Below are 14,227 nucleotides of genomic sequence, written 5' to 3' on the forward strand. Positions count from 1 at the left end.
ACACAAAAATACACACTACTGATCAAACCATTTAATAAATTTAGTCCCCATTCTAGTATATCACTCTCCTTCCTAGCATCACCCCTACTCATCCTGCCAGTATTTTTTTTCTTTAACCTCTTGATGATGGTTGATATTATATAGTACAGATAAACTGCAGATTGAGGAAAAGGACAAGGATTTCACAAACGCAGAAGTAATATAGAAGCTGGATTTGAACCACACATAGAACTGCTGACAGTGAGGCTTGGATGTGTGGGGTTATTAACATCTGAAGCAGAAAATTCTACAATAATAGTTACAAGTTGAAAGTCTTTATTTTGACTATTAAAGCATTGATTTGAGTATCACATGATTGAGAGGCCCTTGAACTCATGGTGCCATCATAATTATTTCTAAAAACTATCTTACGATTCTGCTCTAAAAGACAACCTGAAATGTCATACATTACTATAATAGAACTTTCTTAGAATAGTTACAAATACAATTAATATTTGGTTCATTCTTTGTTTATTTTGAGAGTTAGTGCCTAGTTGTAATTATAACCTATGTCTGAATATTGTTAAATATTTTCTAAACTTATTTGTGTAGTTTGTCATTTTGTCTCAAGGTGAAATCTTCACCTTTTAAAAATCACTTTTTACTGTTAAATTTTGACTTCTATTTTATGTTGATCAACTTTAAGTGTTCTTTTTTCTTCATCTTAATTATCTTCCATTAATGAGCATCTCCACTCTCTTTCAAAAGTCACGTCCTCCCCAAACCTAAGAAGGTGGCCTTATTTGGAAATAGGGTTGTTGCAGATGTAGTTAGTTGTTAAGAGGAGATCATGCTGGAGTAGGATGGCCCTTTGATCCAATATGACTTTTTCTCCTTATAAGGAGAAAAAGAGTCACAGAGATGCATCCAGAAGGAAGACAGCCTTGTGAGGAAACAGACACACAGAATGCCATGTGGTGACAGAGCATAGCATGATGCGTCTGCAAGCCAAGGAACGCCAAGGATTCCTGGCAACACCAGAGGCTAAGAGAAAGGCATGGAACAGATTGTTCCATTGGAGCTCCCAGAAGGAATCAACCCTGTCAGCACCTTGATTTTGGATCTCTAGCCTCTAGAACTGTGAAAGGATAAATTTCTGTTGCCTTAAGCCACCACATTGTGATGGTTTGTTATGGCAGTCCTAGGAAATTAATACAGATTTTCATACTGTGAGTGGGGTGTTACTGTAACTGATACCTGAAATTGTAAGAGTGGCTTTAGAGTTAGGTCATCAGGAGAAGGCAGTGGCACCCCACTCCAGTACTCTTGCCTGGAAAATCCCATGGACAGAGGAGCCTGGAAGGCTGCAGTCCATGGGGTTGCTGAGGGTTGGACACAACTGAGCGACTTCACTTTCACTTTTCACTTTCATGCATTGGAGAGGGAAATGGCAACCCACTCCAGTGTTCTTGCCTGGAGAATCCCAGGGACGGGGGAGCCTGGTGGGCTGCCGTCTATGGGGTCGCACAGAGTCAGACACGACTGAAGTGACTTAACAGAGGCTGGAAGAGTTTGGGAATGTGTGCATAATGGAAGAATGTTAGGTTACTTAAAGAGATAACATAGTAGAAATATGGACATTAAAGGTGAATCTTGTGAAGGTTTAGAAAGAAGTGAGGAGAGCTACAGAGAAAGCTTCTGTAGTCTTAGAAAAAATTTACATATCATCTCCTGTAGAATGGTGCTAGAAACAGGAATGTGAAAGGTACTTCTAGTGAGATCTCAGATGGAAAAGAACTTGTTATTGCAAACTGGAGGAACAGTGACCCTTGTTGCAAAGGTGGAGAACTTGGTTGTGTTGCGCCGGCCAGCCATTCAATGTGGAGAGTAGAACTTTGGTATTTAGCTGAAGAGATTTCCACAGGGTTAAAGATGCAGCCTGTTTTCTCCTTGTTAACTAGAGTAGAATGAGAGAAGGCAAAGAGAAATTGAGGAAGAAATTGTTGAGTATAAAGGGGTCAGCACTTGATGATTTGGAAACTTCCCAGCCTGTCCACACTTCCCCAGTGCTCAGTGGGTAAAGAATCTGCCTGCAGTGCAGGAGACACAGGCGATGCAGATCCGATCCCTGGGTCAGATACCCTGGAGGAGGAAATGGCAACCTCCAGTATTCTTGCCTAGAAAATGCCATGGACAGAGGAGACTGGCAGGCTGCAGTCCACGGGGTTGCAAAGAGTTGGAAAGGACTGAGCATGCACTCATCATCATCATGAGCCTGTTCACCTAACTGTGCTCTGGAATTGGGGCCACAGGTATGGGTGGACAGCCTTTGGCTAAAGAGATTAAGCATGTGAATTTTGGATCCACTCAGCCATCTGGCACAAGTCAGGAATGGAGGTGGGCTCATCCAGAAAGGACATATGGAGAGAATTCTCTTGTCTAATGGTGTTCATCCCCTTGACTGTCACAGAAGACTGACAAGGTTTTTGAGAATGTTATAGCAGCAGAGGAACAACCAGCCTGGACTGAGAAGGGCAGAGATGGGAGGAAATGAAGGGAGAATGGGTCTGAGGGCAGTACCAGGAATTCGGAGGCCAGAGTAGGTGGAGCTTCCACCCTAGTGGGTGGGCCCAGAGGACAGAGCATCAAGCCGGAGAGGATTGTTCTCAGGCTTCAAAACTAATGGAATTTGGCCTACCGCACTGTGAATTTGCTTTAGATTGGTTACCTTTTTTTTTATCCATTTCATTTTTTCCCTTCTAAAATAGAAATTTTTGTTTTTTACACTTGTACAACCATTGTATTTTGGAAACAGATAACTTGTTCTTTAATCACAGATCTGTGGACAGAGAGGAATGTTACCTCAGGATAGAATATACCCAGAGTTCCACCTAAACCTGTTTGAGATGAGAGTTAGATGAAAGTTTGGACCTAAAATTGATGTTGGAATGGATTGAGACTTTGGGAGTATTGAGATGAGTAAATATATATTGCATGTGGGACAGACATGAATTGGGGGTGAGGCAGAGGCTAAAAGACAGACTGCATCGTCGGATAGTGCCTCCCCTTAATTCATATCTTCTCACAGAACCCTAGAACATGACTTTGGAAAAAGGGTTCTTGTACATGAAATTAATTGTTAAGATAAGGTCATATTGGTGTAGGGTGGGCCCTTGATCCAGTATGACTGGCATTCTTAGGAGAAGAGACACATCCAGACAGAAGACAGCCTTGTGAAGAAAAACACCAAGAGAACGCCAGGTGGTGACCGAAGCAGAGCTCAGGGTGATATATCTGCAAGCCAAGGGTTCCTGGCAACACCAGAAGCTATGAGAAAGGCACGGAGCACATTCTCCCCTCAGAGCCCTCAGAAGGAGGCAACCCTGCTGATGCCTGGATTATGGACTTCTGGCCTCTAGAGCTATGAGAGGATAAATTTCTGTTGTTTTAAGCCAGCCAGTAATAGTTTGTTATGATGGTTACTAGTAACTAATAGAGGGAGTTTTGGGGAAAATTGATCTAATGACCCATGGACTAGGTATTGTTTTTCATAATGCAGACCCAGAGAAGGGTATTAAGTCAAGTTGAAAATAGGATGAAAAAATATTTCATTGGCTTATACTCAGTGAGGCCTAAATAACTCTTAGCTTGCAGTGTTTTCTGTATTAAATTGGTATTTTCTTGTTCAAAAAGATCAGTTGTTTCTGTTAATGACTGAGCTGGTAATGCTTTTCATTCTTACAGAGTCAGGGCAGGCAGTTAGTTCTATGTTCATCTGTGCATGAACTGGTATTTGTCTTTCACGCCTGTTTTCAGAGATGAGTTTCACCAGCAACTTCTACCTAAAGCTAATGCGTTACCTTTTATTTAGATCAGGTTGCATAAATGTACATTAGGTGGGGGAGTTTGAAGTTTCGAACTGGTTCTTTTCAGCAGAGAGGAATTATGATTATATGTCATTGTCATCATTGTCTTTTAAAAAGAATGTTGATATATGGTTTGTTCCCAGAAAGAGTCTGAGGGTGTGTGTGTGTGTGTGTGTGTGTGTGTGTGTGTGTCTGTGTCCTTTGAAATTAAAAGCCAAGTCACTGTATTCATCATCTAGTATGAAATGTGTCTGGAGTGGCCTCACTGGAGTCCTGTCCTACATTATCGGTTGCTGGCTCTAGTGTCAGTATGTCATGGCTGGCAGGCTAGCAGGTTTTGGCAGAGGAAATGAAACCTAGTCAGTTACTATGAGATTTATAGTAGACCTGCTATTGCAGGAAGTGGTGAAAAGTTGATTGATGGTTTGAGACAAAATTCTACAGCAAGAAACAGGATGTATGCTTTCTATTTATACCCAGTTTTCTTTTGCCTACATTTCAGGGCTCCTTTTGCACTTTGTTTTGGCGGTTTCATAAGGTTACAGTTCCCTTTTTGCCCCCCTAAAATCAGTCACCAAATATAAAATAATTGAGGAAATTTTATATCAGCTTAGCCACAGTAAAGGCGTACACCCTTAGCTGTCACTATTACTCTTCATTGGTAGTTGGATTTACTGTAGCTTGTCAGTCTTTAATTTAAAAAAACTTCTCCAATAGGAAATTATTTCACATATATAAACAGAATGGAAGGGTTTTTTTTTTCTTTTTAAAGTTAATATGGCAGGATTACATTTGCAAAAATTTTCTGAGAAAAACCTGCATTGAGTATAATTTTATTAAAATATGACATTAGTATGATCTCTCATGTGTCTTTTAGATGCTGAATCTCTTCACTCCATAATTAATACATCTTAACAGATAGGTGGAGAAGGCAATGGCACTCCACTCCAGTACTCTTGCCTGGAAAATCCCATGGACAGAGGAGCCTAGTAGGCTGCAATCCATGGGGTCGCTAAGGGTCGGACACGACTGAACGATTTCCCTTTCACTTTTCACTTTCAGGCATTGGAGAAGGAAATGGCAACCCACTCCAGTGTTTTTGCCTAGAGAATCCCAGGGACGGGGGAGCCTGGTGGGCTGCCGTCTATGGGGTCGCACACAGTCGGACACAACTGAAGTGACTTAGCAGCAGCAGCACCAGATAGGTATTCTTCACGTAGATGTAAAATATACTCTATAAGTACAACTAGTAATTCAACATATGTGTCGGTTGAGTATATCCACATGTACCTGGTTTTTGTAAGCACTCTGGCTAACTAATAATGTCATTTGACAAGGCTTTTTGACATGACCTAGCCTGGTCTGTTTTGAGTGTGACAGTGAAAAGCCACTAACTGCGTTAAATGAGGTGCTTTCTGAAATGGAAAGGCCATTACAGTTAGATTCTAGAATTTACAAGGAGTGGCAGACTTAGAACCAACTCCAATTGTGCCAATGTTTGAAAAGAACAAAAAGGTTACTCTTTCGTGGCTTGGGTTTTTTCTCTAAAGGAATAATTTCCTTTTCTGTGAACAGTGACTGCAAAATTATCTGTGTCAAATAATTGAACAGAAACAAACCCAACTTTCATTCCTGAGATTAGTTGGGTCATATTCTATACCAATGATATTTTGAAATTTTAATTAGTTTTTTTTCTTTCTAGCATTCTTTGAGAGTTCAAAGTGCTTATTCTGTTAAGTTTCTATCAGAAATTTAATATAAATTTGAGAAACTAGATAGCTTGAGGTAGTAAAACTGGGATAATAAGAAATAAAGATGAATCAGAGTGGTAAGGAACAAAAAAACTACATATGATCCATTTTTTAATACATTATATAATGGATCATTTTAAACATAATATTGGGCTAAAAGTGAGAAACGAACTTTTCCCTATAGGATAGGAATTTACCTCAGCTGGTAACAGGCAAAGATCACTTGGCTCATCTTTGCCACTTTCCTGCCTGTTAGAGTTGACACTTCTTGGTCCCAGTGTTGTGAGGGATGCTTTCCGAAAAGAGCCCAAATTACAGGTGAGGAACTTCAGAATTCCAAATTTATGTAGTTATAAGTGACAGATGTAATATTTTTATAGTAGACAATAATAAAAATCCAAATAGTTTTAGCTTGAGTAGATATTTCTGTGGTATTCACTAATACCCACATTTTTTCCTCAGATCCTGCAGTCTTTGTAGGTAAAGCTTAGATGTATACTTTAAGACTGCTGAGCTAAAAAGAGACCTGTCACAGTTTCTGTGGAGAATTCTGGGCCTTATGCAAGTGAGAACTTGCTCCTTGGGAAGGTGTTGAGTGGCATCAAATTGGGAAGGAATCATGGGAACCTTTTCAGAGCCCTCAGAATATTCCTGAGAGGCCCTGTGGTGGAGCAGAGAGAGCACTAGAGCTCAGAGGTGTGGGCTTCTGCTCCTGACTGGCCCCCCTGCTCAGCGGAGCAAACTTTAGCTCGTCTCTCAATTCCTCCAAACTTCTATTTTGCCATCTGTCATGTGGGGATGAAAATGAAGCTGATTCACAGGATTGTCATAGGAGCAATTACAACAATGTTTGTAGAACGTCATCCTTCATATATTGTCAAAAGTGTTATGTCTGTTAAAAATGTGAGATGTGTGGTCACTGAAGTGTAAAGGCTTTTATTTAAAATTTTTATTTTGGATATTATAATTTAATAAGAAGCATTCTCTTCTTTCCCAAGTTCATGGCTTTTTATCTCTTAAGGCTATGTGTCATTACCCAGAGAGGACCTTTTTTTTAGTGAGAAAGATGACAGTGAACTAATCCTTAGGCTGGCAGAGCCTTGTGGCAGGGAGGTTTAAAACTGGTCCACTAGCTCTGACCAAGATCCTTGGCAACCGGTAGCCAAAGCTTCAAAATATATTATGTATATCATCCACAACTGTCTTGGACATGGATGTAGATTGTATTGCAAACATCTTATTTTATCACTGTGCTTTTAAAGATGTCTCAAATCCACCAGAGCTTACCCAGAGAGTTACAGCCCTTTGGTAGATCATCTACTAACTCCAGTGAATCTCACCCAAGCTTTCCTTTCACCCGCAGGCTATCTTTCCTTTTCTAAGCTCCGTCAATTCCAGCACCAAAACTCAGGGTTTTCCTCGTTTAAGAGAAAGTTGCACATCCACAACAGCGATTGTCCTTGTCCCACCCAGCGTTGGACACTGACTGCAGTGGAGCTTACACTCTCTAGACCTGGGCTGTGGGTGGAGGAAGCACCCCTGTGGAATCTTTTGTTATGCTAAATATTTTGAGACAAAGGGCTCTCAGGTATATCCAGGCACTTAGATGAAAATCCCCATCCATCACTCTATTGAAATGAAGCCTGTAGTCTCCAGTATTATGGGGTGGACTGCACTTTGGATGAATGAATGTATCCTGTGAACTCAACTCATTCAGTTTGTCTCAAGCCACTCATTTCATCTTTGGAGCCAGAGAAATACAGGAGCCATGTCAGCACGCTTAACTGTTTTCACTCACTGCTACTGTTTTTCACTTGTCACACCAGATTTTCCTGTATGGAACAGCAAAGACATCTTTTTTGGAAAACTGCAGTATGCTTTACATTGCTTCAAAAACAAAACAACTAAAATGCATCTAAGTTAATGGAAAAGTTTTATCTGTTCAGTATAGTGTTTATCCGGAGGAGGCAATGGCACCCCACTCCAGTACTCTTGCCTGGAAAATCCTATGGACGGAGGAGCCTGGTGGACTGCAGTCCATGGGGTCTCGAAGAGTTAGACACGACTGAGCGACTTCACTTTCACTTTTCACTTTCATGCATTGGAGAAGGAAATGGCAACCCACTCCACTGTTCTTGCCTGGAGAATCCCAGGGAAAGGGGGAGCCTGGTGGGCTGCCGTCTATGGGGTCACACAGAGTCAGACACGACTGAAGTGACTTAGTAGTAGTAGTATTAGTATAGTGTTTATCATGTAATGTTATAAATTTAGCAAAAATATCCTCTGAAATAGCATGAGATGGTTTTCAGTTAAAAAGCACTCTGTTGCTCTTTTATACTGCTTTTCTTTTCTTTTTCAGTTAAGAATTTTGAATAGGTATTCCATTCCCATAAGTTTAAAAATAAACCATATGCATGAAAAGTCTCCCTTTCACTATCATCCTTCATCTTTCCAGCTCCTGCAGTGCCCCCTCTACATAAATATTAGTATTTTCTGTAGCTCTCCAGAGTTCATGGTTAAGTGTACAAGCAACTTCAAATATGTTTTTGCTTCTTTACTTTTTGTGTGTGTTTAACATAAAAAGCAGCATATACATACAGAAAGCCTTTTGTCATTGTTAAACAGTATATCTGGGTTAGTCCCTGGAGAGCCTCCTACATCACGTCACGGTTGACTATTCCTTCCTGTGGCTCTTCCACAACTAATTTAACCAGTGCCATGTTGGTGGACATTTGGGTATTTCTTATTTTGGAGTATTAGAAACAATGCTGCAGTAAATATTACCTTGGACCTGTGTCCTGTAGCATATGTGTTTAATTTCCAGATGTGGTTTTGCTGGGTCAAGGGTATGTACATTTTCAATTTTAAAAGTTATTGCCAGGTTCTCCTGCATCAGGATTATAACCGTTTACTCTCTCACCAGCAGTGAATGAAAGCGCCTTTCGTCCACAGCCTTGCTGGCAGTGTTACCAAATGTTTGGATTTTTGCCAATCTGATAAATGAAAATATATCTCAGCATGACTTTAATTTGTATTTCTTTATTTGACTGAAGTTGTTGAACACCTTTTCACATATTTTCAGAGTCATTTCTGTTTCTTTTTGTGAGAATTGTCTGCTTGTATCTTTTGCCCATTTTCCTCATGGATTGTTATCTCTGCTTTTAAGAACTCTATTAGGGGAATTAGGCCTTGTTTTATGATATGAATCACAAATACTTTTCTCAATTTTGCATTAGCCTTTTGACTTTTCTTATTATTATTATTATTATTTTTACCCTTCAGAAATTGTCTTATTTTTATTAGTTGAATTTATCAGTCTTAGCCTTTCTTTTGTGGCTTCTAGATTTTGATCATAAGAAGGCCTTCCTCATTCTGGGGTCATAAAGGGAATCTCCTTCATTTCCTTGTAATACTTGTTTCCTTTCTTCCATTTGTATCTTTGATCTGTTTGGGGGTTCATCCTCTGTGCTGTGTGACGTATGGATCCAACTTTATTTTGTCATCTCTTTGGATCCAACTTAATTTTGTCATCTCTTTAAGCTGTGGACCCTGTTATCCCCAGACCAGTTAATAGTCCTAATAATTGTTCTTAAAATGGTTTTCAAGGTCCAAAAAGTTGGCAGCTCTTGCTGAATCCTTAAAGAAAGCATCCCTAACCAAGGCCCAGCTGGGGTTAGAACTGGAGGAGCTGGAGGCAGCAGCATTTCTGGTCCAGGAGGAAGAAACCACATCAAAAGCAGGGGTCCATTCCACTTCCAGGCAGCAGACACCTGCCTCCAGCTCTGAGACGAGTGGTTCAGAGGAATCAGAGAGCAGTGCATCACCTGAGACTGAGGAGTCAGAATCGGAACAAGAGGAGCCTGGAGGCGGTGAATCTGAGACAGAGCATTCCTTGTTCGGTCCCTTTGTTGAAGAAAGCAGCATGGCCCTGCTTCTTAACGATGGTGGGATGTGTAGAAGCACCACTTTCCTGGGGTCTGATGATGGTCGAGGACAGCCGCTGGCCTCCCCCCGGGCTTCCAGAGCATCTGGGCCTCTGATCCAGGAGCTTGGAGAACAACTGGAGACTTCGGTTCAGATTTCCGAGCCCAAAGACTCTGCTGCTGGACAGCAGGGGAGTGTGCTGGAGAGAGAAAGCAGAAAGACACCTGAGGATTGACTCTTGAGTGGTCTCATTTGTTATTGAGAATTATGTCAGATTTGGTTTTATTGACTGAATTAAAATTCTTCATTTTCACTTTGTACTTTTCCTTGGTATATACAACATTATTTGTGAGCTAATATTGACACCAGTTGGTTTTCTTGTACCTTTAAGAACAAAGTTCTAAAACAAACTGTAATTAATATTATCAGGCTTATTTCATGCAGTATTGTTATTTTGAGATTCATCAATGTAGCGTGTATCTAGGATTTGTTGTTTTTTTTCCATATCTGAGTAGTATTTCATTGAATGGACTTTTGGGTTGTTTCCAGCTTTTGGCTGTTCCAAATAAAGCTGTTATGAACATTTGTGTGCAAGTCTTTGTGTGGACATATGCTTTTATTTCTCTTAGGTAAATATCTGGGAGTGGAATGATGGAGCCGTATGGTAGGTGTATGTTTAACAGTGTAAGAAACTGCCAAACTGTTTTCCAAAGTGACTGTACCATTTTACACGCCCACCAGCAGCCTGTGAGAGCTCTGCTTCTTTCTCATTCTTGTCACCACTTGGTATCATCACTTGGTGTGGTCAATTTTTAAAATTTTAATAAGTGTGAAGCGGTATCTCATTGTGATTTTATTTTGCATTTTAAGACTACTTGTGTTGAGCATCTTTTCACATGTGTGTTTGTCATCCACGTATCTTCGGTGAAGTGTCTGTTCAAATCTCTTGCCAGTTATTTTTGACCTGGGTTGCTTTTCTTATTTCTGAGTTTGCAGAATTCTTTATAAATTCTAAATACAAATCCTTAGATGAGTCATCCTTGCATGCCTGATAATCTTTGATTGCATAACATTGTGAGTTTTACCTCATTGGGTGCTGGATATATGTATTCTCATAAGTATTCTTTAGCTTTGTTTTGGGATGCAGTTGTTTGGAAATAGTTTTGATCCTTGTGGGTCTTGCTTTTTTAATTTGTTACATAGGTCTGAAACAGTGCTCCATCTAGGACAATTTCCCAGTCCTAAGGAAAGATTTTGCCATGCCCCAGGGATTATGTGTTTTCCAGTCCGGCTGATGAAAATAGACACCTGTGTGAATACTGGTCCCTCTAATCCTTTCACATGGCTCTTTCCCAGCCTCCCTGACAGGCTTTCCTCAGTGAGTAGTTGACCCTCTCCTGGTATCTGGTGTTCTCCACAGCTCTCACCTTTCCCATACTCTGCCTTGTAGACTCTGGCCCCCCAAGTCCCCAGCTCTGTTTCCTGAACTCCAGAGTCGATTGGGTTCTCTCTGGGTTGCCCCTCCCTGTGCAGCCTGGACAATCATCTGGGACAGTAGGTGAGGCCCTCTTACCCTCCTAGGGTTTGGTTTCCATTCCTCAGGATCACTGTCTTTCATTGCCTGATGTCCGGTACCTTAAAAACCCATTGCTTCATGTATTATTTCTTGTTTTCTTTTTTGATTATATCAGAAGGGGGGAGGTTAAACCTAGTCCCTGTTACTCCATCTTGATTAGAAACATAAACTTCCATTAATATTTTATATGTGAATTTTCTCACTTGAGTGTAAGCTCCTTGGGAATGATGTCTGTGTCGTGTCTTGTTACCACTGAATCATCAGCCCATATTCTCAGTGCACCATAAATATTTGTTGAGTGAATGAACAAATGAAATAAACCAATTTACTTTGGGGAGGAAATGAAATGAAATCTGATATGTATTAATCTCAGTAGCATTTTTATTTCAGGAAAGGGTATGATCCCTTTTATTCTACTTCTCTGTAGGTTGCGAGTATTTGTATTTCCACTGTAAATTCCAGTTTATATTAACAGGATAGTTGGGGTGACTGTGCCATTTGACACGCACGTTAACTCCTGAACACTGTAACAGCTTTGTTAGAATATGTTCAAGACTTTTCTCAGGCTCCCGGAGAGCTTCAAAATCCCTATGACCACTGAAAATGCATTTCTCCTCAGTAGCACATGACCTGAGGCCAGTTTGAAAATGCATTATCTGTTATTCCTCTCATTTACTACTACTAATGTCAAGTTGAGCAAATCTACTCTTGTCTAAAAATTTAAAGCTGTGGAAATTTCTCTTTCCATCAACTTCTGCCCTTACTTAGGAATCTAAAGAGGATTTACTTTGGTGAGACTCACCTTGGGTGGAAAAATTTGTGACTCCCTTATTCAGAGGAGGGGCAAATATGATCCTTCCTGGATATCCTCAAAGCATTCTTGTCACCGTACAAGTCTCATGCATTGGAAAGACAAAGAGAGTGAGCATTTTAATTTTAGATTCCATGTCTGCAGTGTTTCTTTTACCCTGTCTTTGTTTGCTGAGGGTTAAAACTTTATTATATTACCCTGTCTTTAAGATGAGTTAAGAGCACTATACCATGTCTATAACACAAAACACAGCCAAAGGTGCTGCTTTTAATATATATATTTTTAACTAGATAATTGGCAGGCAACTCGAGGGATCTCATAACCATATGCATTCCCAAGAACCCTGGGTGATGGTGAAAAAAAAGTTAGGGAAAGCACAAAGAGGGGGATTTAGCAGCTGACTAGCTGCAGCTTAGTGGCAAGAACCACGGTGACAGGGCTGAGGAGATGAGGCACTGAGTCCCAGAGACACAGTTCGAGTGTGAGCAGCCTGCTGGGGGTACGCCAACTTCGAAACCTCTCTCTTCCTCTTGGAAAGTGAAAGTGAAGACACTTAGTCGTGGCCAACTCTTTGCGACCATGGACTGTAGCCTGCACCAGGCTTCTCCATCCATGGGATTTTCCAGGCAAGACTATTGGAGTGGGTTGCCATTTCCTCCACCAGGGGATCTTCCCAACCCAGGGAATCAAACCCAGGTCTCCCACATTGCAGGCAGAGACACTTTACCCTCTGAGCCACCGGGGAAGCCTCTTGGAAATGGGAATACAACTACTTTTCTTGCTCACCTTACAGGATGAGGAGACTGTATATTCAAAACACTTTATAAACTAGAAAGTATTAAACCAGCACAAGAGTTTATTATTATTGTCACACTTCCCAGAGCTGCACAGGGCTCTTTTCAGCTACCTGACAACAAGCCTCTGGGGGAGCCAGCACTTGGAAAGTGAGAGCCCTCTTAATCGCTTCTGAGGTATGCTCGTGGTAAAAGTCTGCACAGTTCAGCAGATTAGATAGAAATATTAATTGTATCAGTGAATCACAGCACTGCCTCATCCGGTTGGAATTATTGACCTATTTTTCTATGTTCTGTCTCTTCTCCCATTATCCTTGAAGAACAATGTGGGGCCTTGCTGTGGGCATGATCGGTTTTAGGTGCCAGGGACTATGCTGATATCATCTTTCACTGGCATGGGATTAATTTACAAATGAGACAGGGCTGCTCCCTACCACATTCTAAATTGGTTGAACAGCTGGGGGGTGGTTTTCACACCTGCTAGTGAAAAATCCATTTTGGATGCATGGATCAAATTCTATTACCAAAAATTGGGCATAGGAGAGAAAGGGTCAAGTTTTCTCAGCCGTAAGACTTTATAAAATTCTAAATTAGAGGGGGCTCCTAGATATCTCTTTTGTTATAAGGGGATTTTTATTTTCTATCTTGTGACTAGAAATTGACCCATATAGTCAATGGTGACAAAAGAGATACCTCTAAAAGAAATGGAAATGAATGAAAGACAATAATAGGAAACTCTTGGCAGCTTTATAGTTGTCGCGCTATCAGAAATATTCCAACTCTTCAGAATGTGTTAATTATAAAATCTTTGAAGATGCAGACATCCTCTTGTATAAAATGATCTGTCATGTAATGTCACTGCCTGTCAGGTAGATTGAAGTTAAAGCTTCATAAACACAAATCTCTGTGACTGTTTGGTCAGGCGTCTCCATGAAAGCAAATCAAAGATTGCAAATGTTTCCTTAACATCATTCCATCTAAATCCCTGACAGTTTTTTTTAGTGATCGGCTGCTGCCTTTCCCGCCCATTTTCTGAGTGTGTTATATATAGTTTCAATCCATACCAAATGAAGGAAGCATTGATTAGACTTGATTTAAGGCAGCAAGTGATAAATGCTGCTGGAAATTGATTCATGCCTCTCCAGTGACTGGGGCACAGACATCCACAGTTGACACAACTCTTGTCTCAAGGCTGGAGAAAACAAACAGGGAAACACATGTCAAACAGATAAATGACTTGGCTGTTGTGAGCTCTCTGTGAAAGCCATTTGTTTCCTAGATAAGGAAGACTTCTCTCCAAAGTCATGAAAAGATAAGCTGGAGGAAAAGGATGAATGTGAAAGCAGATGCTTGAGCACTTGAAAAAAAAACCAGAAAGGATGTACCTCCTGGAAGAGTCTGGCTATGTGTATCCGCTTTCCTTTCCCTTTAAACATACTGGAAGCAGCAATTTGGCCATGTGAGCCTCAGTCCTAGCTAGGATCACATGCTGAAGGCTCTGCCTCTGGTATTTTATGTATTCAAAG

General features: G+C 40.7%; 1 protein-coding gene across 1 annotated transcript in view; it reads left to right on the plus strand.

Moving 5' to 3' along the window:
• The window catches only part of SHQ1 (SHQ1, H/ACA ribonucleoprotein assembly factor), a 98,636-nt gene extending 88,522 nt beyond the window's left edge, over positions 1-10,114 (plus strand). Inside the window, exon 11 of the mRNA XM_069561637.1 lies at positions 9,203-10,114. Within this exon, the coding sequence (XP_069417738.1) occupies positions 9,203-9,755 (553 nt within the window). The 3' untranslated portion in view covers positions 9,756-10,114. The remainder of the gene's footprint in view (positions 1-9,202) is intronic.
• Positions 10,115-14,227: the final 4,113 nt, after the last annotated feature.

This window comes from Ovis canadensis, chromosome 19 (assembly GCF_042477335.2).
Source record: "Ovis canadensis isolate MfBH-ARS-UI-01 breed Bighorn chromosome 19, ARS-UI_OviCan_v2, whole genome shotgun sequence".
NCBI classification, from domain to species: domain Eukaryota; kingdom Metazoa; phylum Chordata; class Mammalia; order Artiodactyla; family Bovidae; genus Ovis; species Ovis canadensis.